Below are 25,616 nucleotides of genomic sequence, written 5' to 3' on the forward strand. Positions count from 1 at the left end.
TTCATTGTAAGAACATGGGATCTCAAAATAAATAAATAATCCTGTTGGTTTGTCTTCGGATCTTCACCTACCATATCAATTGTATTATTGTCTCATACATTATTTTAAAATTTCTACAAACTTCAAAGTGTTTTCTATCCAATGATACCAATTATATGCATATTCTGGCTTCTGGCCCTGAGTAACAGACAGTTTACTTTGGGCACGTCAGTCAGGCGGAAATTCTGAAAAAAAGGACCCTAGCCCTAACAAGTTTTAATTAACAGTCAAATTACCAGGGCTACAGGTTCCAAAACCACTCTATGGCTTATACAGTGCGTTTGGAATGTATTCAGACCCCTTGACTTTAAAACATTTTTTTAACGTTACAGCCTTATTCTAAATTGGATTAAGTTCGTTTTTTTTCCCTTCATCAATCTACACACTATACCCCATAATGAAGAAGCAAAAACTGGTTTAAAGAAATGTTTGCAAATGTACAAAAATGTAAAACTTAAATATCACATTTACACAAGTATTCAGACCCTTTTCTCAGTACTTTCTTGAAGCACCATTGGGTACGACGCTACAAGCTTGGCACACCTGTATTTGGGGAGTTTCTCTCATTCTACTCTGCAGATCCTCTCAAGATCTGTCAGGTTGGATGGAGAGCGTCACTTGGCAAACTCCAAGTGGGCTGTCATGTGCCTTTTACTGAGGAGTGGCTTCCATCTGGTCACTACCATTAAGTCCTGATTGGTGGAGTGCTGCAGAGATGGTTGTCCTTCTGGAAGGTTCTTCCATCTCCACAGAGGACCTCTGGAGCTCTGTCAGAATGACCATTGGGTTATTGGCCCTGACCAAGGCCCTTCTCCCCGATTTCTCAGTTTGGCTGGGCGGCCAGCTTTAGGAAGAGTCTTGGTAGTTCCAAACTTCTTAATAATGTTCTTGGGGGATCTTCAATGTTGTAGACATTTTTTGGTACCCCTCCCCAGATCTGTGCCTCGTCACAATTCTGTCTCTGAGCTCTACAGACAATTTCTTTGACTTCATTGCTTGCTTTTTTCCCTGACATACACTGTCATTTGTGGGACCCTATATAAACAGGTGTGTGCATTTCCAAATCATGTCCAATCAATTTAATTTACCACAGATGGACTCCAATGAAGTTGTAGAAACATCTCAAGGATGATCAATGGAAACAGGATGCACCTGAGCTCAATTTCAAGTCTCATAGAAAAGGGTCTGAATACTTATGCAAATAAGGTATTTCTGTTTTTATTTTTATTTTTATTTAAAAAAACTGTTTTCGCTTTGTCATTATGAGGTATTGTGTGTCGATTGATAAGGGAAAAAAATATTTCACCCATTTTAGAACAAGGCTGTAAATGGACAAAATGTGGAAAAAATGGAAGGGTTCTGAATAATCTCAGAATTTCACTGTATGTCTAGGGCAACAAGCTGTTCCATAGGGAGCAATAGGAGTGGGAAAGAGGTGCTTGTCCTTTGACTACCTTCCAGTGCATGCATTGGCTAAAATAGTACTCACACAACTATTTAATGTTTCTAAATGATTTCTTTATTTCAGATGAAGGGTACTGCTATGGGATCCCCCATGGCTCCTAACTATGCTAATTTGTATGTGGCTTACATGGAGAAACAGTCTTGCCTAACATCATTATTTGGAAACGGTATATTGATGATATTTTTGTTCTATGAAGGGGTGATGCAAAACAGCTCCAGGCGTTCCATGCTTTTCTTAACTCCTGTTCTGATCATTTGAGATTTACTATGCAATCTGATACATGTCAAATCAGTTTTCTTGATCTTCTGATCTTGTGTGAAGATAGGGTTCTATACACTGATCTTAACAGGAAGCCTACTGATCGTAACAGTTTTTTGAGGGCTGATAGTTGTCACCCACTTCCCATGAAAAATAGTTTGCTCTATAGCCAATCCTGTCAAATCAAAAGAATTTGCAAAAAACAATCAGATTTCGACAGAAATATGGCTGAGACGCAAAGAAAGTTCAAGAAGATGGGCTACAAAAATGATCAGATTCTAAACAAAAGGAGACATGAGCTTTTTCAAGGTCAGTCTCGCAAAAGATGCATTCTTGTGTTCTAACTACCCGCTATTCAAAGCGTTCTGAACAAATTAAGGGAATTGTTCACAGACATTGGCACATTCTAAAATCCGATGATAAACACATTGCCGAGACTTTGGACCTTCCCTTTGTCGTATTCTCGTGGGGCAGAAATCTCAGAGACCAATTGGTACACTCTGATTTAACACCCCAAGATATTCCTGAACAACGTCTATTGGATGGAAATTACAAATGTAATGGCTGTGCTCAATGCAATGGCACTTATAAATGTAGATCCTTCAAACACCCACAAACAGGGAAATCAATCCCAAACAAAGGTGTTATTATGTGCTCCACTAAGGCAGTTATTTATCTTATAACTTGTCCTTGTGGTAAAAATGATGTGGGTAAAACAAAGCGCGAATTAAAAGTACGTATCTCAGAGCATCGTAGCACCATTAGGTGTAAAAACTTTACTTACCCAGTTGCGGCCCACTACTTGGAGGCAGGCCACTTGATTTCGTCTCTGCGTTGTATTGGCATCGAACATGTCACCCTCCCTAGGAGAGGGGGTGACCTTGATAATTTATTGTTAAAACGAGAGGCTGCCTGGATCTTTAACTTAAAGACCCTTGCTCCCTTCGGTCTCAACATAGACTTTGATCTGAAGCCATTCCGGGTTTGGGTTTGATCTGAAGCCATTGTGACTTTGCCATTGTAATAGTTTGTAAGCTTGTGTAGTAAAATTAATTTATGATCGTATGCTATCCATTTGTTGTTGGTGTGCTGTTCTTTGTATGCCATTTTAATATTTGATAATTAACCAATGATATTAGGCCACTCTTGGCCATGATTACAGACACCTGTGTCTTTTGACACTACATAAACGAGTCATCCCGCAGTGTTTGTGATTATACCCTGATGAAGACAGCTTGGCTGTCGAAACGTTGGTAATTCAATTTTTGCATCTGAGCTTAGAGAGTGCGGCTCTCTTTTATTTTCAAGTTTTCTACTCCGCTAGCCAGCACCTCACCTGAATTAGGTGTGTGTTTCTTTTTCTTCTAGCTTGTCCATTGACAACCAGCCTGTGCTGGTTGAAAAATATTTTGATGTGGGGCGCTCTCCTCAAACAATCGCATGGCATGCTTTTGCTGTAAAGCCTATTGTAAATCGGACATTGCAGTTAGATTAACAAGAATTTAAGCTTTTAACCGATATAAGACACTTACTTGTATGTACCTAGATGTTTAATATCCATAATTTTTATGATTTCACCGGAAGTTGCGACAGGTAAGATAAAAATAAAATTAACTATAATTAATAATACAAAGAGAGCACTTCTAAAAGCCCATTTCATACCATAGCCTGCTGAATTTGCCAGATAACTTTTCTTTCATTTTGATTTCGGCACAAATTAAAATGTGGCACTGACTCACCAATGGGTTGATGTTTCAGCATTGTCTCAATGAAAAGTTTGGCGTTCGACAAGCCATGTGCAACATACATGTGCAGTTACAAGTCTGCTAGAGTTAGTGGCAGGCAGAAGGGCGAGCAATATCCACCCTCGTAATACGGATGAAGCCTGACCTGGAATATGAAGCAAACTAAATCGGGCTAGTTTTAGAAAACCCTGAGTAGATCTAGCTTGCTTTGTGGTATACCACTCTGGTGAGAGACACAGTGTATCAATCAAATCTATTCATAAAGCCCTTCTTACATCAGCTGATGTCACAAAGTTCTGTACAGAAACCCAGCCTAAAACCCCAAACAGCAAGCAATGCAGGTGTAGAAGCACGGTGACTAAGGTAAAACTCCCCATCACATTTTAGGGAAGACCCAGATGCAGACAGTGTTGAAGTAACAAAAGTTTATTACTAGAACAGGGGCAGGCAAAACACAGGTCAAGGGCAAGCATAGGTCAGTAATCCAGATCAGAGTCAAACCATACAGAGCGGCAGGCAGTGTCAGGGCAGGCAGAATGGTAAAAACCAGGAAAACTAGAAAACAGGAACTATTGAAAAAGACAGGAGCAAGGGGAAAAAACAAAACAAACTGGTACCAGACAAACAGAGAACACAGGTATAAATACACTGCCGATAATGGGGAAGATGGGCGACCACCTGGAGGGGGGTGGATACAAGCCCAAAGACAGATGAAACAGATCAGAGTGTGACAGTACCCCCCCCCCTCTCTAGGTGCGCCACCTTGTGTCCTACATGGGTGCATACCTGGTTGACCGGGGTGCCGACGTTGGAAATCAGCGATGAGTCCTGGGTCCAGGATGTCCCTGGCGGGGACCCAGCACCACTCCTCTGGACCATAACCCTCCCAGTCAACCAGGTACTGGAATCCTCTGCCCCAAGGTAGAACCTTCAGGAGACGCCTCACCATGTAGGCTGTCGATGAGACAGGGTGAGTGGTGGGCCTTGAAACAGGAGACAAAGGGCTGTGAGACATGGGTTTGATTTTAGACACATGAAAAGTGGGATGTATATGGAGGGTACGGAGAAACAGAAGATGAACAGCACAAGGGCTAATGACCTTGGAGATGTGGAAAGTGCCGATGAACCGGTGGGAAAGTTTGCAGGACTCTATCCGGAGGGGCAGGTCCCGGGTGGACAGCCATACCTTCTGCCTGAGACAATACTGGAGAGCCGGGGTCCGGTGGTGGTCTGCTTGTTGTTGATACCTGAAGGTGGTCTTGAGAAGGGCTGACAAGGCTCTCTTCCAGGTATGACGACAGCGGCGGACAAACATCTGGGCCGAAGGTATGCCAACCTCTTCCTCTTGCTCAGGGAAGAGCAGGGGCTGATAGCCCAGGGAATACTCAAAGGGGATTGCAGGGTTTTGTCCTTCTTCTCCACAAAGAATAACCCTGTGCCTGCGGGGGAGGCAGAAGGACGGATGAACCCTGCTGCTAGGGAGTCCTCAATGTAGGTCTCCATAGCCTTGGTCTTCGGACCCGACAGAGAGTACAGTCGTCCCAGGGGCGGAATGGTGCCTGGGAGAAGGTCAATCCCGCAGTCATAGGGTCAGTGCGGCGGAGGCAAAGTGGCCCGGATCTTACTGAACTCCCGAAGGTCCTGGTACTCTGCAGGAATGGCGGAGATGTCCAGGGCTACTTCCGAGCCCCCATGAAGATGTCCCAAGGCAGGCTGCGCTGACTTCAGGCACCGAGCGTGGCAGAACATACTCCAACCCACGATGGCACCAGCAGACCAGTCATTAAGGGGATTGTGTCGCTGGAGCCAAGAGAATCCCAATACCACGGGAACATGAGGAGCAGGAATTGGATCGTCTCGATGTGGATCCCTGACACTCTTAGGTTGATGGGGGTGGTATTATAGGTGACTCTGCCTATAGAGCGCCCATCCAGCGCTCTAACTTCCATGGGAATGGAGAGGGGCTGAGTGGGGATGCCTAGTGCGGACGCCAAGTTAGCGTCCATAAAGCTCTAATCGGCCCCAGAGTCTATGAGTACCCGTAGAGATTTTCACTGGTTTCCTTACAGCAAAATGGCATGAAAAGGGGTACGAGTAAGGGGAGAGGAAAAGGTCTCCATATAGCCCACCAGAGTACTCGCTCCTACCTGTGAGCCTGGTCTATTAGTGGACAGGTGGAGACGAAATGACCAGTAGTCCCGTAATGCTGGCAACTCTTAGTGTGAATCCTGTATAGCCGTTTGGCTGGAGACAGCCTAGCTCTACTTAGTTCAATCGGCTTGGGAAGAGGTGAATCGGCAGCCTTTCCCTCTTGGGGGAACTTGGATAGCCTTGGGTTCTCTCGGCAACGGAGCCGTTGGGGACTTCCGGGATGCCTCGGAGGCGAGGTGGAATCTTATGGCGGGCGAGTGAAATCATATGTCCTCTCCTCCCTTCGTTCCCGTAGTCGCCCATCGATCTGAATGGTGAAGACGATGAGCGAGTCGAGATCCGTCGGTAGTTCCCGGTATGCAAGCTCGTTCTTTACAGGAACATGTCAAACAGCGCTTCCGGGTTCCTGGCACTCTCAGCTGCCAATGTGCAGAAATCCAACACATAGTCTGCCACACTGTGGGAGTCTTGTCGAAGTTGGAGTAACTTCCGGGCAGTCTCTCATGTCACCTCGTTCCATGGGAATGGAAAGGGGTTGAGTGGGGATACCCAGCTCTGACACCAGGGTAGTATCCATAAAATTCTCGTCGGCCCCAGAGTCAATGAGTACCCGGGGAGATTTTGACCGGTCACCCCACAGCAGGATGGAATGGAGAGGGATGGGAAATTCTCTGTATGGCCCTCCAAGCATACTCATACCTACTGATGGGCCTGATCTTTTAATGGACAGGTAGACACGTAATGACCTGTAGTGCCACAATACAGACAACTCTTGGTGTTAAATCTACGTAAACGTATGGCAGGAGACAATCTATTTCTGCCGAGTTGCATAGGCTCCGGAAGAGGTGAGTCGGCAGATCTCTGAGATTCCCGGGGGAACTCAGGTAACCTCGGATTCTCTCGGTCACGTAGATGCCGGGAACTTCTGGGATTCCTCGGTGGCGAGGTGGGATCCTTGGGCGATCGAGTGGGAGTCAGACCTCTTCTCCCTCCTATGTTCTCGTAGCCGCCCATCGATCAAAATGGTCAAGGAGATGAGTGAATCAAGATCCGTGGGCAGCTCTCAGGCTGGTAGCTTGTCTTTAACCTCCTCTTGGTGGCCACTGTGCAGAAATAAACCGCATAGTCTGTCACACTACGGGAGTCTTGACGAGGCAGGAATAGCTTCCGAGCAGCCTCTCTCCCAGACAACGGAGAAATTATTACCTCTTTTCACCTCCGCCACAAACTCCTTCAGCCTGCAGCACACAGCAGATTGTTGTTCGCACACCGCCGTAGCCCAGGCGAGAGCCCTCCTGGACATCAGCATTATAAGATACGCTATCTTCGAGTGGTCCGAGGGAAAGGATGAGGGCTGTAGCTCGAAGATAAGGAGCACTGGGAGAGAAACTTCAGACAGGTTCCTGAATCTCCAGCGAAGCGTTCCGGAGGAGGTAAGCGGGGTTCTCGGGAAGCCGAGGTGGGCTGGAGAAACGCGCAGCTGACAGCGGGGTTACTGAGGGGCTGGGAGGTTACTGTTAGGCTGGCTGCCTAACAGACAATCCACGGAATTGCTCCAGCAATGTATTGAAGGCACTGTCATGGCATTCCGCCAAGGTCTGGAATCCTTCCATAAGACCTTGAAGTAAGCCATTGTGTCTTCCAATGGTGTCTCCTTGGGAGGAGACGGCATTGCGGGGCTGGTCCGAGTCTGTTTGGTCAGTCAAGGTCAGTTCTTACTATCAGGAGTCAAGCTAAGACCCAGATGCAAACACAGGAGGCGGATAGTACGAGTCTCAGAGTTTATTATTGTACAAGGGACAGGCAAAAGGTAAGTCAAGGCAGGCAAAGTGTTTTAATCCAAATCAGAGTCAGGCAGGTACAGAACAGCAGGCAGGATCAGGGTCAGGACAGGCAGAAAGGTCAGAACTGGGAAGACTAAGAAAAACTAAAACTAGAACACAGAAAACATGGGAACACGCTGTTAGGGCTTGACAGGACAAGACAAACTGGCGACAGACAAACAGAAAACGCAGGTACAAATGCACAGGGAATAATGGGGAAAATGGGAGACAGCAGAAACATCACCTGCTGCTTGCATTTCAATAGTTATGTTGTTTATGAATTTCACAATTGTCAGAAAGTCAGTATAAGTCAGGCTAAGATGCTGAAACATCAGTCAACAACCATCTTAGTGCAGAACATTGCCTGGACATGTATTATTTAGAGTGAGCCTCAAAATAATATTGGAGATATGGGCAAAGAGTAGCTAATACTGACGATCAAGGTAAGAATAGACATAGCTATAACATTCTACTTCTGTTTGATGAAACTGTCGCGGCATTATTCTATTGATTGAAATTTGAGCAGTGGTTTCAGTGGCTAATGTAACTAACTAGCTAGCTACCTACGGTGGAGAGGTCGATTTGATTACAATAAAATCTATGTTTCCAGCCCATCTGAGCTCATTCCTGCTAAATAGTTAATCTGCCTTGAATTGAATTGTGAATGTGGCTGAGATCATTGAACAAAACAGGATGTGGAGGGTCAAACTTGTCAAGGTAAAACGACTTAGCTAGCCAAGTTGGGCTATAGCTGGGCTGCTAGGATGAAACGTGAACCCCTGGACTGTATTCCATTAGTGGAAACCAAGACTATTCTCAGGGCAGGTTTGACTTTTCGTAGCACAGGTTAGGAGAATTTAAGCAGCAGGTTAGGATAATTAACATGGCAGGTTAGGAGAATTAGTTTAAGGTTAGCTAAAATTGCTCCCAACACGACTCAAAAATATCTAGCTACAACCTGCCCCAAGAACAGTCTTAGTTTCCACTAATGCGATGCTGCAAACCCGGGAGCCTGGCAAACGTTACAAAGTCAACTAACAATTTCAATAAACGCTATCCTGCTTGATTTCAATTTTGAATATGGCTTAGATATGGCTGAGAAATAAATATATTGAATGTCAATGTTGTTGGGATATAACGTTAGCTAGCTAGCAGAAAAACGTGTGTAGCAAGCTAGCTAGCTCCTGTTGCTAAGATACAAGAGAGTGGCTAGGTTTCAGTTTTGCCTCCCAAAGCACGATACATAGAACACATTTGAATTATAACGTATGATTTGTAATCCTAATTCTGTCTATCTTTTTCTGTTTCTCCTTTAACAAAAATAAAGTATTAGCCAGTTAGCGCCATGTAATTAGTTTGCTTTCCATCATTGTTTGCTGTAAAAGATGCAGAGAAAAATATTGTTTTTAACAACAACATCTTTCTCGAGTATTCGGACGGAAGGATGTGATCATAATTAATCGTTCTCTGTGATTCGAGTGTCAGTGTTGACAACTTTGTGGAATATATTGGAGGTCATTTAAAAAAAATGCCTATTGGATAATGCTAATAAATTAAAAAACCTTTTTCTTCGAAAATTTGCGAACCGATCGCAGTGCCACCTGGTGACCATTTAGGGAATGAAGTTCTCAGCTGAGGCCCCAAATGTTGTTCAGGAATATGGAGTATTCGGGGAAAAGAGGGGAAAAACTCACTTGCATGCATTGGCCAATCAAAACCTAATATAGACGAGACTATGGTCACGTCTATAATGTTCTTATCTACCTCAATTACCTCGTACCCCTGCACATCAACTCGGTGCTGGTATCCTGTGTATCTAGCCAAGTTATTGTTACTCATTGTGTATGTATTTCTTGTGCTATTTTTTGTTCTATATTTTTCTCTGCATTGTTGGGAAGCATTTCACAGTTAGTCTATACCTGTTGTTTACAAAGCATGTGACAAATACGATTTGATTGATCAAAATGGTGTCTAAAATAATTTTTGCTCTTTCTGTATGATTAGGCTACTCACCCTCTGCAGTCCTCCCATCCCATTTCCCACTCATTAGTAACTGGTACATTTTGCACAGTCATTTTGCTGCTTGTAGAACTGATAAAAAACATTTGAGGAGAAAAAAGGTGTTACTAATATGGAGGGAAAGACAACATTTTCCCTCTGTGTTGATCTACTTTGTTGTGAACAGGACCAGGGACATGTGCCGGTGCTTTCATCTTTTGCCTGATTAATTCCTCTTGATAAATGTTCTCACCTGAAGATTGGCTAGTTAAAAACTTTTCTCCTCTCTACAGTTTTTCTAAACAGCTGATGCAAAAATAATGAGACCGGCACTTTAATTAACGAGGCTGTTTTGGGGAAGAGATAAACAAGTAAATGATTCAATCCGTCTGACGCTCTTTATCAAATGGAGGACCTTGCTTTTACCAGGGAGGAACACTTCCGTGGTCTGGCATGAGATGCTCTGGGTGTGACTTGATTAATCTTTCGATGGAAGAAGATGTTGTCGAGAGACCTCATTCAGCACAGTGAATAATCCCATAGGCAGCACCTGTTGACATAATGTGTCATGTAGGATAAACTTATTTTGCTATACAATTTACTAGGCTATACACACACTGACTTGAGAGACACAGACAACAAAGATTAATCTGAAATATTTCAGAAAGTTTCAGAAATTCAATCAACCACACACCCTTTAACACTGTAGTCTTTATTTTGTCACGTCGTCATGTCAAATATATGTTTATAGGACATATGACATGTATAATTTGATTTCTTTACAATTGAGAAACAACATAGATATGACACACTATTTTGATTTCTAAGTAGAAGCTTTGTCTAAATAGTGCATATAAATCATTTATATTTTTTTCAAATACACATTTATATCAAGCTCCCACTGGTCTTTATGTCTGTCTGCATTGTTTCACATTATTCACATACATGTGTGTGTGTTTTCAGTGTCTTAAATGTATAAATTAATTCCTCTCTGCAGTCCAGGCTGCTGTGGCTCTTTTACAGAAACTAGGGGCCAATTAGTTAAGCAGGTGGTCCTACCCCCTCCCGTGTCATCGATGCAGGTGGGCGGAGTCTCTCCTTGCAAGTTGGCGAGAAATAATCCAATCAGCTGGCAGAATGTTTGGCACAAGAAATTCCAGCACCTTTTCCCACCACTGTTGACAGGAAGCTGTTTGCCCCTCCATTCACCAGGGCAATGTTTTGTTTACCAAGCCCCTGGGCCTCTCTTTGGACACCTGCCTGAGGACCCCTGCTCTTGGGAAAGCTGTAGAGCAGTCTGGGTGTATACCGCATGCTCTTTTTCTTGGACTCCAGCACGGTCACAGCAATAAAAGTGTTTGTGCTGTTCAACCCGGCAACACCTGATCCGGATTCTGCTGTCCCAGAGGTGACAAGGCTAGAGTGTTGGAACAGGTCCCCTGGCCCTACTAGGGTTTCAGAGGAGCCCTGGTGCGTGTGAATAGGGCTTGTCTCTGACACCAGTGCAGTCTTGATGTTGTAGGGACGCACATGACTGGGTCTGTCCTCTAATTCTAGTACACACACAGAGGTGGAGGAGTTAGGGGGGGTGTGGCTGCTGCTACCGACAGGTGCCTGCGCCATGTAACCTGGCCCGGCAAGACCTCCTCCATGCGACACCCTCTCCCTGCTCCCGTCCACGTGACCCCTCTCGCGGTCGTGTTCCTGGAGAGAGGGGATGATGGGGACGGAGTGCGTGCGGAGAGAGGGAGGAGCGGGTGTTATTCCTCTGTCTAGACGGGTGCAGGGAACATCCCTCCATCCCTTCTTCTCTGCGGAACGAGACATGGTTTGCATATTCGGGAACCCGCTGTGCTGGCGATCGTCACCTCCACCCCTTCCAGTGTCAAACCTGCAGGGATGCAGAGAACAGAAAAAAAAATGGGTGGAGATTATGACCTTTTGTTCCCAGACCTTTATTGCATGATTTCTAATTTTCACGAGAGAGATAAATCCTTTACCATACAATTAAAGCCTAAAAAACATCTGTCTACACTGGTTAAATATTTTTTTTCATAATCATAATCTTTTGTAGTTATTTATAATCTACGGCATGGACAGTCTACTCTGGCTGCTTAAATGTTTAAGTGAAAATTCTTTCTCTTGTGACAACCTTATCAGAGATTTAAGGCTTTAGCATCAAAGCTGGGGTATGCTTGACCCGGGTTTGAGTGGCTATATGAAAACCTTCCTGAAAGAATACCTGAATGTCCAGATAGCAGAAATGTTGAAATTAGGCCTAGCATTAGGTTGGTGAGTGCATATGAATCAAGGAACGTTGCCTGAAGAACCGAAAGTGTTGCAGAGTTAAAGATGCTATTTGACAGTAAAATGTAAAATAATGCCATCGGGCTATCTGGCTTTAAAGGCACAATCTGGGGTATTTCCTGCAATATTATTCTCGAAGACTATAACTGTTTTGGGAGCTTAGTACAATTGTCTTAATCTTCCGAAACCGAAGTTAAAGTTAAATTACTCGATTATGTTTATGTTGTCATTTGAATCCTAGTTTTGAATTATAATGTCATTCTCGTCGGTCCTTGTATCCATAGCTCCAGCTATGATTTTGAGAGTGGTTACATTTCCCCAGCCCCAGCTCTATGCTTAAGTTTTGGGGATGTTTTTGGACTGAAACAAGTAAACAAGAATCAAAAAAGATAGTCTTTTTTTATTTTTTATTTTTTATTTCACCTTACCGGCTGTAGAAGGGGTATTGTAGCCCAGGAGTATACTTCGGTGGTAGCAGATGAAAATGTTCAGTTTGCTGTAGGATTCCAGGGATTTAAATAACAGGTCTGTTATGCTCCGGTTAGTGTCACGTTGTTCGAACTGACGAGAGCTTTCCGAGCTGAAGTTTAGCTGATGACCGCTGGCAATGGTTTGCTGACTGATAGCTGGTAGTTAGCTGGCTAGCTTCAGTTGAGGGATTCCAGATCCGAAGTATATATAAATACTTTAGGAAAAAAAAAGCAGATCCACTCCACATAGGGTGAGGCGGGTTGCAGGAGAATATTTAGATGTTGAGGTTTAGCAAAATATTTTAAAGGATATGCGACGAAAAAGATGTAAAACGATATATACAAGGGACACGACAGGACAAAGACGTCTGACTGCTACGCCACCTTGGATAATAGATTCCATACCAAAGCTAAACCATATACCTGTACACCAGAGACTATTGTGTCCAAGGTCACTAAAATAAGATGTCTTATATATACTGACACAGAAACATATGGAACTGTATTGAGCTCTAACTCTAAAAAGTGTCTTAAATCTCATACGTTTGTTAGTGAAACCTACTAAGATCCACTCAACAAGCCTTTAGGAGTGAGCCATTATTATTGTCTGACTTCAGAGACCGTTTGTACCATAACTGAGTTTACATTTTTAATTACTTTCCCCATTCTTCTGTATTATAGGTGGAAGCCTGGGCATTGTAAAATATCTAAAAATAACTCTCATGACAAATTAGGTTTCAATCCATTCTTCATATGTGAATGGCAGTGTTTAATGAAACTGGCAATGCTCTATGAGGATTTACTGCCAAATACGAAAACACAGGTGATTCTCATGCCCATTTTCCCACTCTTGTTTTCTCTCTCTCTCTCTTTGGTCTCTTTCTCTCTCTCTCTCTCTCTCTCTCTCCCTTCCTCCCCCTCTCTCTGTCTCCCTCACTCTCTCACTCTCTTTCTCACTCCCTAACTCTGTCTCTGTGTTCTCTCTCTCTCGCTCCCTCTCACTCTCTCTCCATATTTTACTGCTCATTCCTCATTCCAGGAAAGAGGGTGTCTCCATGGCAACAAGGGGGGTGGGGATGTTAGTGTTGTATGGCTGTTAAGTATAGAAATAGGTCAATCCTACTTCCATTGGCCTTGCTTTGCGGATGGATCTTTAAACGGGTTATCAATAGTTAATTTGTTCAACTAGTCAAATAAATCGGTCACAATCTTTGCACGTTGGTGAAGAAAAAAAACCTCTTATACCACTCGTTCCCCGAGCATTTGCAAGCCTCATGTTACCAATAATTGCCTATGGCTACAGATTCCTCCTCTGCGGCTTTAAAAAAATTATCCTAGTTAGTTCTCTCTCTCTCTCTCTCTCTGCATGTGTCTGTGTGTGTGTGTGTGTATTTGTTTGTTTGTGAATGCATACTGTGTGTGTGTGTGTATGTGTGCGGACATGTGACGGAATGTGCATACTCTATATGTGCACGTGCATACTGTGTGTGTGTGTGTGTGTGTAATGCGTGAAAAATCTTCACACTGAATGTGCGTGTGCATAGTGTGTGTATGCATGCATACTAGTCTGCATACTGTATGTGTTTGCGTGTGTTTGTGCAGTGCTATAGCAGGAGATCTTCTCACAGCCGTTGAAAGAATATGCTGAGCTGCCTGCATGCATGCTGCACTGTTTAAGAATGTTAATTATGGAAATAGGTCATATATAAAGAGTTTGACAGCAGTGTGTATCTTACAAGTCACTGTGATACTCAATCAGGTTGGCATGTTAATAAGAATACTGCCAGGGACTTTTAAGTGCAAAATATGCTCTGGGAGAGCTATGGTTACATCCCAAATGACACCCTATTCATTTTGAAGTGCACTACTTTTGGCCAGGGTCTACTCATGGGATGCACGTTTCAGCACAATATTGTTTTGAACATTATTTTGAAGACTGACTGAACGTTGTACTCAATGCATTTTCAATTGGAGGCAAATAATTTGCTGAAAAGCCTTTGGTCATCATTGAGATGTTGTCAGATTGACTTTAGATGTGGTTTAACATTTGCTCACTAGCTAAGATTTAGGGAAACGCACTGGATTTAAGCTAGCTAACATTAGCATTGCTTGGTATTTTGACAAAGTTTGCTAGGTAATGGCAACATTGCCATCTCTCTAAAGTAAATTTGACGACATCGTAATGATGACTAAGTTGTTTCCTACTAATTATTTGCTTAATTTAATTTTCCAATCTTATTTCCAAGCCATTATAGTGTAATTTAGACAAAACAATAATTAACCCTTGTTTAGATTGACTGGGCACCACTCAACTTTCGGGGCTGTCTCTCTCTCACACACACACACACACACACACACACACACACACACACACACACACACACACACACACACACACACACACACACACACACACACACACACACACACACACACACACACACACACACCATTGCTGCTACAATGTATTATTATTTAAGCTGTTCATCCATATAACTACTAACTTTAGCACATTTCATGGTCTACTGTATATTCTTACTGTATATACAGTTGAAGTCAGGAGTTTACATACACCTTAGCCAAATACATTTAAACTCAGTTTCACAATTCCTGACATTTAATCCTTGTAAAATTTCCCTGTCTTAGGTCAGTTAGGATCACCACTTTACTTTAAGAAAGTGAAATGTCAGAAAAATAGTAGAGAGAATGATTTATTTCAGCTTTTATTTCTTTCATCACATTCCCAGTGGGTCAGAAGTTTACATACACTCAATTAGTATTTGGTAGCATTGCCTTTAAATTGTTTTAACTTGGGTCAAACGTTTCGGGTAGCCTTCCACAAGGTACCCACAATAATTTGGCTGAATTTTGGCCCATTCCTACTGACAGAGCTGGTGTAACTGAGTCAGGTTTGTAGGCCTCCTTGCTCGCACATGCTTTTTCAGTTCTGCCCACTAATTTCCTATAGGATTGAGGTCAGGGCTTTGTGATGGCCACTCCAAGACCTTGACTTGGTTGTCCTTAAGCCATTTTGCCACAACTTTGGAAGTATGCTTGGGGTCATTGTCCATTTGGAAGACCCATTTGCGACCAAGCTTTAACTTCCTGACTGATATCTTGAGATGTTGCTTCAATTTATCCATATAATGTTCTTTCCTCATGGTGCCATCTATTTTGTGAAGTGCACCAGTCCCTCCTGCAGCAAAGCACCCCCAAAACATGATGCTGCCACCCCCGTGCTTCACAGTTGGGATGGTGTTCTTCGGCTTGCAAGCCCTTCCCATGTGCAGTTGCAAACCGTAGTCTGGATTTTTTATGGCGGTTTTGAAGCAGTGGCTTCTTCCTTACTGAGCGGCCTTTCAGGTTATGTCGATATAGGACTTGTTTTACTGTGGATATAGATACTTTTGTACTTGTTTTCTCCAGCATCTTCACAAGGTCCTTTGCTGTTGTTCTGCGATTGATTTGCACTTTTCACACCAAAGTACGTTAATCTCTAGGAGACCGAATGCATCTCCTTCCTGAGTGGTATGACTGCTGCGTGGTCCCATTGTGTTTATACTTGCGTACTATTGTTTGTACAGATGAACGTGGTACCATCAGGCATTTGGAAATTTCTCCCAAGGATGAACCAGACTTGCGGAGGTCTTGGCTGATTTATTAGAATTTTTCCATGATGTCAAGTAAAGAGGCACTGAGTTTGAAGGTGGGCCTTGAAATACATCCACAGGTACACCTCCAATTTACTCAAATTATGTAAATTAGCCTATCAGGAGCTTCTAAAGCCATGACATCATTTTCTGGATTTTCCCAAGTTGTTTAAAGGCACAGTCAACTAAGTGTATGTAAACTTCTGACCCACTGGAATTGTGATACAGTGAAATACTCTGTCTGTAAACAATTGTTGGAAAAATTACTTGTGTCATGCACAAAGTAGACGTCTTAACCGACTTGCCAAACTAAAGTTTGTTTACAAGAAATTTGTGGTTGAAAAACGAGTTTTAATGACTCCAACCTATGTCAATGTAAACTTCCGACTTCAACTGTATATTTAGTTTTGTACAACTTTTTGTACTACATTTTGTACTACTTTTTATATATTTTTTATATAAATGTTTATTGCACTGTTGAGAAGAGCTTGCAAGTAGCCCTGTATCCTGTGCATATGACCAATAAACGTTGATTTGATTTGAATGCTCATAACAATGGTGTTACGCGACCGATTTATGGAGGTGCAACCATGAATACGGCATTGGTCAAAAGTAGTGCACTATGTAGGGAATAGGGGTGTCATTTGGGATGTATTTGGGATTGCTATAATGACAGACATCTTACATAGTCACATCGTCACTCAAGTTCCAAGCTGTCAGCAAATTATGCTAACTAAACCTCCTTGGTAAAATAAGAATAGTGTTGTCAGTAATGTCAGTGACATGGAGATATGATTGGGCAATGCTTTGTTTTACAGGCCTTTTTAACTGGTGTTTGTCTGGCATTTACTAAGAAAAAATTGAGAATAATGGTAACCAGCAGTATCTTTTGGTATGTTGAATTCAAAACAATAGCAGACGTGCACAAAGACTCCTTGGTTAAATAGGAATAGCTTACTTTAGAGTATGACTTTGGACATGGTATGATTCTTTTATAGGCCTTTTTTGCTGGTGTATCAGCTGTATCGTTTGGTACATCAAATTTAACACACTAGCGGACGTGCACAATGTTGGTGAGGCTACAGTTTGATGTCATTTAGCGCTTTGAACGCTGCCGTCATTCCTTCACACTCACTACAGTGCCTTCTTTGCTAACTTCAGCAGTTGAATCAGGGTATCAAACCTTGCGCTCCCTTTCTCAGTTTTTCAATCAGCATTAGCATGATTGGTCATGATTAGTATGATTGGTCACTTACCTGGAAATTGGGTGCATTGTACTGTAGTAACGTGTGGAGGAATGTGTAAATTCACATTTTAACAAAGATTTTCTAAAAGGAAACACTGAACTTTAGAATAAATAGTTCCCAATAAAGTGGGAAGTGAACTGGCCACCGGAGGGCTGGCTGCTCTCGGATCCCATAAAAGGGGGTTTTGTGTTCAAAGAGATCTGTCTCATGAAGGTCTCTGATCGAAATGTTTTTTTTCTAAAGCCTGTTGGGGATGCTGCGAATTTTTGCAGCTTTTTGTTAAAAGAATCGCGCAACATTTCAACGTCCTGCTACTCATGCCAGGAATATAGTATATGCATATGATGAGTATGTGTGGATAGAAAACACTCTGAAGTCTCTAAAACTGGTTAAATCGTGTCTGTGGCTATAACAGAACATGTTTAGGAGTAAAAATCCCATGGAAAACTGTTCACAAAAAACACCAAAAAATATTCATCCGCCAGTCTATGTATTGTCTATGGCAAGAGAAAATAGATAGAGTCCCGTTTACAATGCCTACAGCTTCCACACGATGTCGCCAGTACTGGCATTTCATTGCCAGTTTATCCTTGGTGTGATCACGATTAGGCACTTCCTGTCTTGGGGTACACCGAGGAAGTTATGAAAGGGAAAAAAAGGACGATGATTTCAAGACTTGCTGCTATCGAATACAGATCGCCCCGTGATCAATTTAATCGACTATTAACGTTTATTAATACCTAAAGTTGGTTTACAAAAGTAGTTTGAAGTGATTTGTAAAGGCTTTTTCAATTTTTAAATAATGACGTTGCGTCTTGTAGAGGTGATTTTTCCTGGATCAGATGGCCTTCATAAATGTACATTTTGGGTATACAATGACGGATTTAATCGGGAAAAAGACCCAATTGTGATGTTTATGGGACATATAGGAGTGCCAACAAAGAAGCTCGTCAAAGGTAATGAATGATTTATATTTTATTTCTGCGTTTTGTGTAGCGCCGGCTACCGCCAATTCTTTTGTTTACATCTCGTTCAGGTATTTCGGGGGGGTGCATGCTATCAGATAATAGCTTCTCATGCTTTCGCCGAAAAGCATTTTACAAATCTGACATGTTGGCTAGATTCACAACGAGTGTAGCTTTAATTGAGTACCTTGCATGTGTGTTTTAATGAAAGTTTGAGTTTTATCGAGTACTACAGTTGGTGCTCTGAAATTTCCGCTGATTTTGGTCCCTGTACAGGGACCGCAGCCGTAAAAGGATTGGATTTACAATAAATAATATATTGTCACAGTGGAGACAGTGTCAAGCCTCAACTTCTGATGCATCACTCTGATCCCAGGTACCATCTCCTGCCATTGTGCCCTTGAGCAAGGCTCTTAACCACTGAAGCCTCTTAACATGTTCCTGTGTGTGTGTGTGTAAGGGGTTTCTCACAATAATTGACAATCAGTATAGTACTGTACAGTACAGTTGAGTATCTCCTCTATTCTTATTCTTTCTAAAGCATAATCAATAAATTATTTTGACACCACTGACCGCTCTCTAGGGTTGCTCCTTAATCATGTCATCATAATGCTGCATCAGGTGCCCACCGTCTTGTGAGAACGTTTGTTGGATACTCCTCTGCAAAGAAAGTGCCAGCGGGATTTCGTCTCATGTTGACTGCTCTATTCAATCTCATTTTGGACTTCTCGGTGCAATTGAATGGCTGAGATGCTTTCTTTAATCACTGCCAGTAAGCAGTATTAGAATGTGTTTTCAATAGCGGCGGGCATTTAAATCACACACAGAGCTAACTGTTAAGACGCTGTGTTGTCAATATCCCAGACTGAATGCATTCTGAAGACAGGGCCAATAGTGCAGAGTCATGGTTAATGCTTATGGCTTGGCATGTGCTGAATATCTGCTGCAAAGGAGTGACTATATTTTTCACCACCGACGCAGTGTTTGGAAAGGCAATGATGACAAATGTGGAATAGTGCTACAGCAAGGAATAGGTTTCTCGATATTCAGAATAAAGGGAAAAATATACAACCATGGTTGCACTTTAAACTTTTCCCTATTTTCCTGTCTATCTAGCACTTCGTAGACCATCTTTGATTTACAAAAAATTGACCAAGGTAATACTTTGGAAGTACATAACCTTAATTGTGTTAAAAATGCACTATGCAAAAATCACTCCGGCATTGCCTGGTTGCTAAAATTCTAATAGTTCGCCTAACTTCTGTATGTTTGACAAAACAAGCAAATGTAGTGTAGAGAATCATTGTATGATCTAAACCACTGTGAAATATATTTTCCTTAACCACAAATATTGTATTTTCAGCTGTGTACAAAACCAAAAGTAAACGGAACTTCATAGAATCATTAGAAATAGCAATAGAACAGATCTACCATTCCTTAGACTTTATTTCAATGAGAAAGACAAATCTATAACTCACATTTCTATGTGAATTTTGTTGGGTAGCCTAACAAGTTACATTTTGAAGCAATAAGTAATTTAAGTAAATTTTGCTCAAGTTAGTTCAAGGTAAACAGAAGATTTATACTCTTGAATATTATACTGAACAAAAATATAAACGCAACATGCAAAATGTTGGTCCCATGTTTCATGAGCTGAATTTTTTTTTTGAGAAATGTTACAGACACACAAAGTGTATTTCTCTAAAATTGTGTTCACAAATTTGTTTACATTTCTGTTTAATTTCTCATTTTCCAAGATAATTCATCCACCTGACAGGTGTATCATATCAAGAAGCTGAGTAAACAGCATGATTATTACACAGGTGCACCTTGTGCTGGGCACAATAAAAAGCTACTCTAAAATGTGCAGTTTTGTCACACAACTCAATGCCACAGATGTCTCAAGTTTATAGGGAGCGTGCAATTGGCATTATGAATGCAGAAATGTCCACCAGAGTTGTTGCAAGATAATTTTATGTTAATTTCTCTACCATAAGCCACCTCCAATGTCATTTTAGAGAATAGAGCAGAATGTCTAACCGGCCTCAGAGACGCAGATCATGTGTATGGCGTCGTGTGAGCGAGTGTTTTGCTGATGTCAACGTTGTGTGTCCATGGTGGCGGTGGGGTTATGGTAAGGGTAGGCATAAGCTACGGACAACGAACACAATTACATTTTATCTATGGCAATTTGAATGCACAGAGATACCATGTCAAGATACTGAGGCCCATTGTCGTGCCATTCATCCGCCGCCATCACCTCATGTTTCTGCATGATAATGCACAGCCCCATGTTGCAAGGATTTGTACACAATTCCTCGACGCTGAGAATGTCCCAGTTCTTCCATGGCCTGCACACTCACCAGACATGTCACCCATTGAACATGTTTGGGATGCTCTGAATTGACGTGCACGACAGCGTGTTTCAGTTCCCACCAACTTCACACAGCCATTGAAGAGGAGTGGGACAACATTCCACAGGCCACAATCAACAGCCTGATAAACTCTATGTGAAGGAGATGTGTGCTGTGAAATCTGTGAATGTATTTCCATGTTTTTAAAAAGGTATAAACTGCCTTATTTTTGCTGGACCCCAAGAAGAGGAGCTGCCTTGACAGCAGCTAATGGGGATCCATAATAAATACAAATACACCAAATACTGACTGGTTTTCTGATTCCCGCCCTTACATACCCTCTTAAAGACTCTGCCTCCATCTCTGCAGACTCCACCTCCTCCAGGTGCTTATATGCGGGGCTAGCAACCCTTGGTCCTCGAGAGATGGGCGGGGTCCTCATGTGATGAGTGTCCCAGTGTCTTTGGACTGGACTGAGGGAGCTACTCCTGGGACGAGCCATGTTGAAGTATACGTAAGACAGAAACAGAAAACATTGGTCAAAATATTGAAAAGGTTCACAAATGGATAACAATTGGGTCATTGGTTATAGATGCTTAAATGGCCACACTGTAGTTCCCACACTGTAGTTTCTCTTCAGCAATAAAAAAAAAACATTATTTCACTTTTATTTAACTAGGTAGGCCAGTTGAGAACAAGTTCTCATTTACAACTGCGACCTGGCCAAGATAAAGCAAAGCAGTGCAACACAAACAACAACACAGTTACACATGGAATAAACAAAAGTACAGTCAATAACACAATAGAAAAGTCTATATACAGTGTGCATATGAGGTAAGAGTAGGCAGGTGAGGCAATAAATAGGCCGTAGTGGCGAAGTAATTACAATTTAGCAATTAAACACTGGAGTCATAGATGTGCAGAAGATGAATGTGCAAGTAGAGATACTGAGGTGCAAAGGAGCAAAAATAAACAAATAAAAGTATGGGGAGTAGGTAGTTGGATGGGCTATTTACAGATGGGCTATGTACAGGTGCAGTAAGCTGCTCTGACAGCAGGTGCTTAAAGTTAGTAAGGGAGGAATTTGCTTTGGGGGTGACCAGTAAAATATACCTGCTGGAGCGCGTGCTACAGGTGGGTGCTGCTATGGTGACCAGTGAGCTGAGATAAGGCTGTGCTTTATCTAGCAAAGACTTATAGATGACCTGGTGTCACGACTTCCGCCGAAGTCGGCCCTTCTCCTTGTTCGGGTGGTGTTAGGCGGTCGACATCACCGGCTTTCTAGTCACTACCGATCCATTTTTCTGTTTCGTTTTGTTTTGTCTGATTACACACACACCTGTTTTACATTCCCTCATATTTTTTTTATTTATTATATATATATTTTTTCACCTTTATTTAACCAGGTAGGCTAGTTGAGAACAACTGCAACTGCGACCTGGCCAAGATAAAGCATAGCAGTGTGAGCAGACAACAAAGAGTTACACATGGAGTAAACAATTAACAAGTCAATAACACAGTAGAAAACAAAGGGGGAGTCTATATACAATGTGTGCAAAAGGCATGAGGAGGTAGGCAAATAATTACAATTTTGCAGATTAACACTGGAGTGATGAATGATCAGATGGTCATGTACAGGTAGGGATATTGGTGTGCAAAAGAGCAGAAAAGGAAATAAATAAAAACAGTATGGGGATGAGGTAGGTGAAAAAGGGTGGGCTATTTACCAATAGACTATGTACAGCTGCAGCGATCGGTTAGCTGCTCAGATAGCTGATGTTTGAAGTTGGTGAGGGAGATAAAAGTCTCCAACTTCAGCGATTTTTGCAATTCGTTCCAGTCACAGGCAGCAGAGTACTGGAACGAAAGGTGGCCAAATTGGCTTTAGGGATGATCAGTGAGATACACCTGCTGGAGCGCGTGCTACGGATGGGTGTTGCCATCGTGACCAGTGAGCTGAGATAAGGCGGAGCTTTACCTAGCATGGACTTGTAGATGACCTGGAGCCAGTGGGTCTGGCGACGAATATGTAGCGAGGGCCAGCCGACTAGAGCATACAAGTCGCAGTGGTGGGTGGTATAAGGTGCTTTAGTGACAAAACGGATGGCACTGTGATAGACTGCATCCAGTTTGCTGAGTAGAGTGTTGGAAGCCATTTTGTAGATGACATCGCCGAAGTCGAGGATCGGTAGGATAGTCAGTTTTACTAGGGTAAGCTTGGCGGCGTGAGTGAAGGAGGCTTTGTTGCGGAATAGAAAGCCGACTCTTGATTTGATTTTCGATTGGAGATGTTTGATATGAGTCTGGAAGGAGAGTTTGCAGTCTAGCCAGACACCTAGGTACTTATAGACGTCCACATATTCTAGGTCGGAACCATCCAGGGTGGTGATGCTAGTCGGGCATGCGGGTGCAGGCAGCGACCGGTTGAAAAGCATGCATTTGGTTTTACTAGCGTTTAAGAGCAGTTGGAGGCCACGGAAGGAGTGTTGTATGGCATTGAAGCTTGTTTGGAGGTTAGATAGCACAGTGTCCAAAGACGGGCCGAAAGTATATAGAATGGTGTCGTCTGCGTAGAGGTGGATCAGGGAATCGCCCGCAGCAAGAGCAACATCAGTGATATACACAGAGAAAAGAGTCGGCCCGAGAATTGAACCCTGTGGCACCCCCATAGAGACTGCCAGAGGACCAGACAGCATGCCCTCCGATTTGACGCACTGAACTCTGTCTGCAAAGTAATTGGTGAACCAGGCAAGGCAGTCATCCGAAAAACCGAGGCATATAAGAATATGGTGATTGACAGAGTCGAAAGCCTTGGCAAGGTCGATGAAGACGGCTGCACAGTACTGTCTTTTATCGATGGCGGTTATGATATCGTTGAGTACCTTGAGTGTGGCTGAGGTGCACCTGTGACCGGCTCGGAAACCAGATTGCACAGCGGAGAAGGTACGGTGGGATTCGAGATGGTCAGTGACCTGTTTGTTGACTTGGCTTTCGAAGACCTTAGATAGGCAGGGCAGGATGGATATAGGTCTGTAACAGTTTGGGTCCAGGGTGTCTCCCCCTTTGAAGAGGGGGATGACTGCGGCAGCTTTCCAATCCTTGGGGATCTCAGACGATATGAAAGAGAGGTTGAACAGGCTGGTAATAGGGGTTGCGACAATGGTGGCAGATAGTTTCAGAAGGGTCCAGATTGTCAAGCCCAGCTGATTTGTACGGGTCCAGGTTTTGCAGCTCTTTCAGAACATCTGCTATCTGGATTTGGTTAAAGGAGAACCTGGAGAGGCTTGGGCGAGGAGCTGCGGGGTGGGCGGAGCTGTTGGCCGAGGTTGAAGTAGCCAGGCGGAAGGCATGGCCAGCCGTTGAGAAATGCTTATTGAAGTTTTCGATAATCATGGATTTATCAGTGGTGACCGTGTTACCTAGCCTCAGTGCAGTGGGCAGCTGGGAGGAGGTGCTCTTGTTCTCAATGGACTTCACGGTGTCCCAGAACTTTTTGGAGTTGGAGCTACAGGATGCAAACTTCTGCCTGAAGAAGCTGACCTTAGCTTTAGCTTAGCTGACTGCGTGTATTGGTTCCGGACTTCCCTGAACAGTTGCATATCACAGGGACTATTCGATGCTATTGCAGTCCGCCACAGGATGTTTTTGTGCTGGTCGAGGGCAGTCAGGTCTGGGGTGAACCAAGGGCTGTATCTGTTCTTAGTTCTGCATTTTTTGAACGGAGCATGCTTATCTAAAATGGTGAGGAAGTTACTTTTAAAGAATGACCAGGCATCCTCAACTGACGGGATGAGGTCAATGTCCTTCCAGGATACCCGGGCCAGGTCGATTAGAAAGGCCTGCTCACAGAAGTGTTTTAGGGAGCGTTTGACAGTGATGAGGGGTGGTCGTTTGACTGCGGCTCCGTAGCGGATACAGGCAATGAGGCAGTGATCGCTGAGATCCTGGTTGAAGACAGCGGAGGTGTATTTGGAGGGCCAGTTGTTCAGGATGACGTCTATGAGGGTGCCCTTGTTTACAGAGTTAGGGTTGTACCTGGTGGGTTCCTTGATGATTTGTGTGAGATTGAGGGCATCTAGCTTAGATTGTAGGACTGGCGGGGTGTTAAGCATATCCCAGTTTAGGTCACCTAACAGAACAAACTCTGAAGCTAGATGGGGGGCGATCAATTCACAAATGGTGTCCAGGGCACAGCTGGGAGCTGAGGGGGGTCGGTAGCAGGCGGCAACCGTGAGAGACTTATTTCTGGAGAGAGTAATTTTCAAAATTAGTAGTTCGAACTGTTTGGGTATGGACCTGGAAAGTATGACATTACTTTGCAGGCTATCTCTGCAGTAAACTGCAACTCCTCCCCCTTTGGCAGTTCTATCTTGACGGAAGATGTTATAGTTGGGTATGGAAATCTCTGAATTTTTGGTGGCCTTCCTGAGCCAGGATTCAGACACAGCAAGGACATCAGGGTTAGCAGAGTGTGCTAAAGCAGTGAGTAAAACAAACTTAGGGAGGAGGCTTCTGATGTTGACATGCAATGAAACCAAGGCTTTTTCGATCACAGAAGTCAACAAATGAGGGTGCCTGGGGACATGCAGGGCCTGGGTTTACCTCCACATCACCCGCGGAACAGAGAAGGAGTAGTATGAGGGTGCGGCTAAAGGCTATCAAAACTGGTCGCCTAGAGCGTTGGGGACAGAGAATAAGAGGAGCAGGTTTCTGGGCATGGTAGAATATATTCAGGGCATAATGCGCAGACAGGGGTATGGTGGGGTGCGGGTACAGCGGAGGTAAGCCCAGGCACTGGGTGATGATGAGAGAGGTTGTATCTCTGGACATGCTGGTAGTAATGGGTGAGGTCACCGCATGTGTGGGAGGTGGGACAAAGGAGTTATCAGGGGCATGAAGAGTGGAACTAGGGGCTCCATTGTGAACTAAAACAATGATAACTAACCTGAACAACAGTATACAAGGCATATTGACATTTGAGAGAGACATACAGCAAGGCATACAGTAATCACAGGTGTTGAATTGGGAAAGCTAGCTAAAACAGTAGGTGAGACAACAGCTAATCAGCTAGCACAACAACAGCAGGTAAAATGGCGTAGACTAGGCAACGGGGCCAACAGATAAAACAAACAAGCAGAATGGAA

At 43.3% G+C, this 25,616-nt stretch overlaps 1 protein-coding gene across 1 annotated transcript in view; it reads right to left on the reverse strand.

Moving 5' to 3' along the window:
- Positions 1 to 10,175: 10,175 nt before the first annotated feature.
- Positions 10,176 to 25,616, reverse strand: part of nrg3b (neuregulin 3b) — a 401,552-nt gene continuing 386,111 nt past the window's right edge. Inside the window, exons 8-9 of the mRNA XM_020454441.2 lie at positions 20,811 to 20,960; positions 10,176 to 11,370 (exon numbers count right to left, since the gene is read on the reverse strand). Of these exons, the coding sequence (XP_020310030.2) occupies positions 10,605 to 11,370; positions 20,811 to 20,960 (916 nt within the window). The 3' untranslated portion in view covers positions 10,176 to 10,604. The remainder of the gene's footprint in view (positions 11,371 to 20,810; positions 20,961 to 25,616) is intronic.

The sequence above is a fragment of the Oncorhynchus kisutch genome, linkage group LG20 (genome assembly GCF_002021735.2).
Source record: "Oncorhynchus kisutch isolate 150728-3 linkage group LG20, Okis_V2, whole genome shotgun sequence".
In the NCBI taxonomy this organism is placed as follows: Eukaryota; Metazoa; Chordata; class Actinopteri; order Salmoniformes; family Salmonidae; genus Oncorhynchus; species Oncorhynchus kisutch.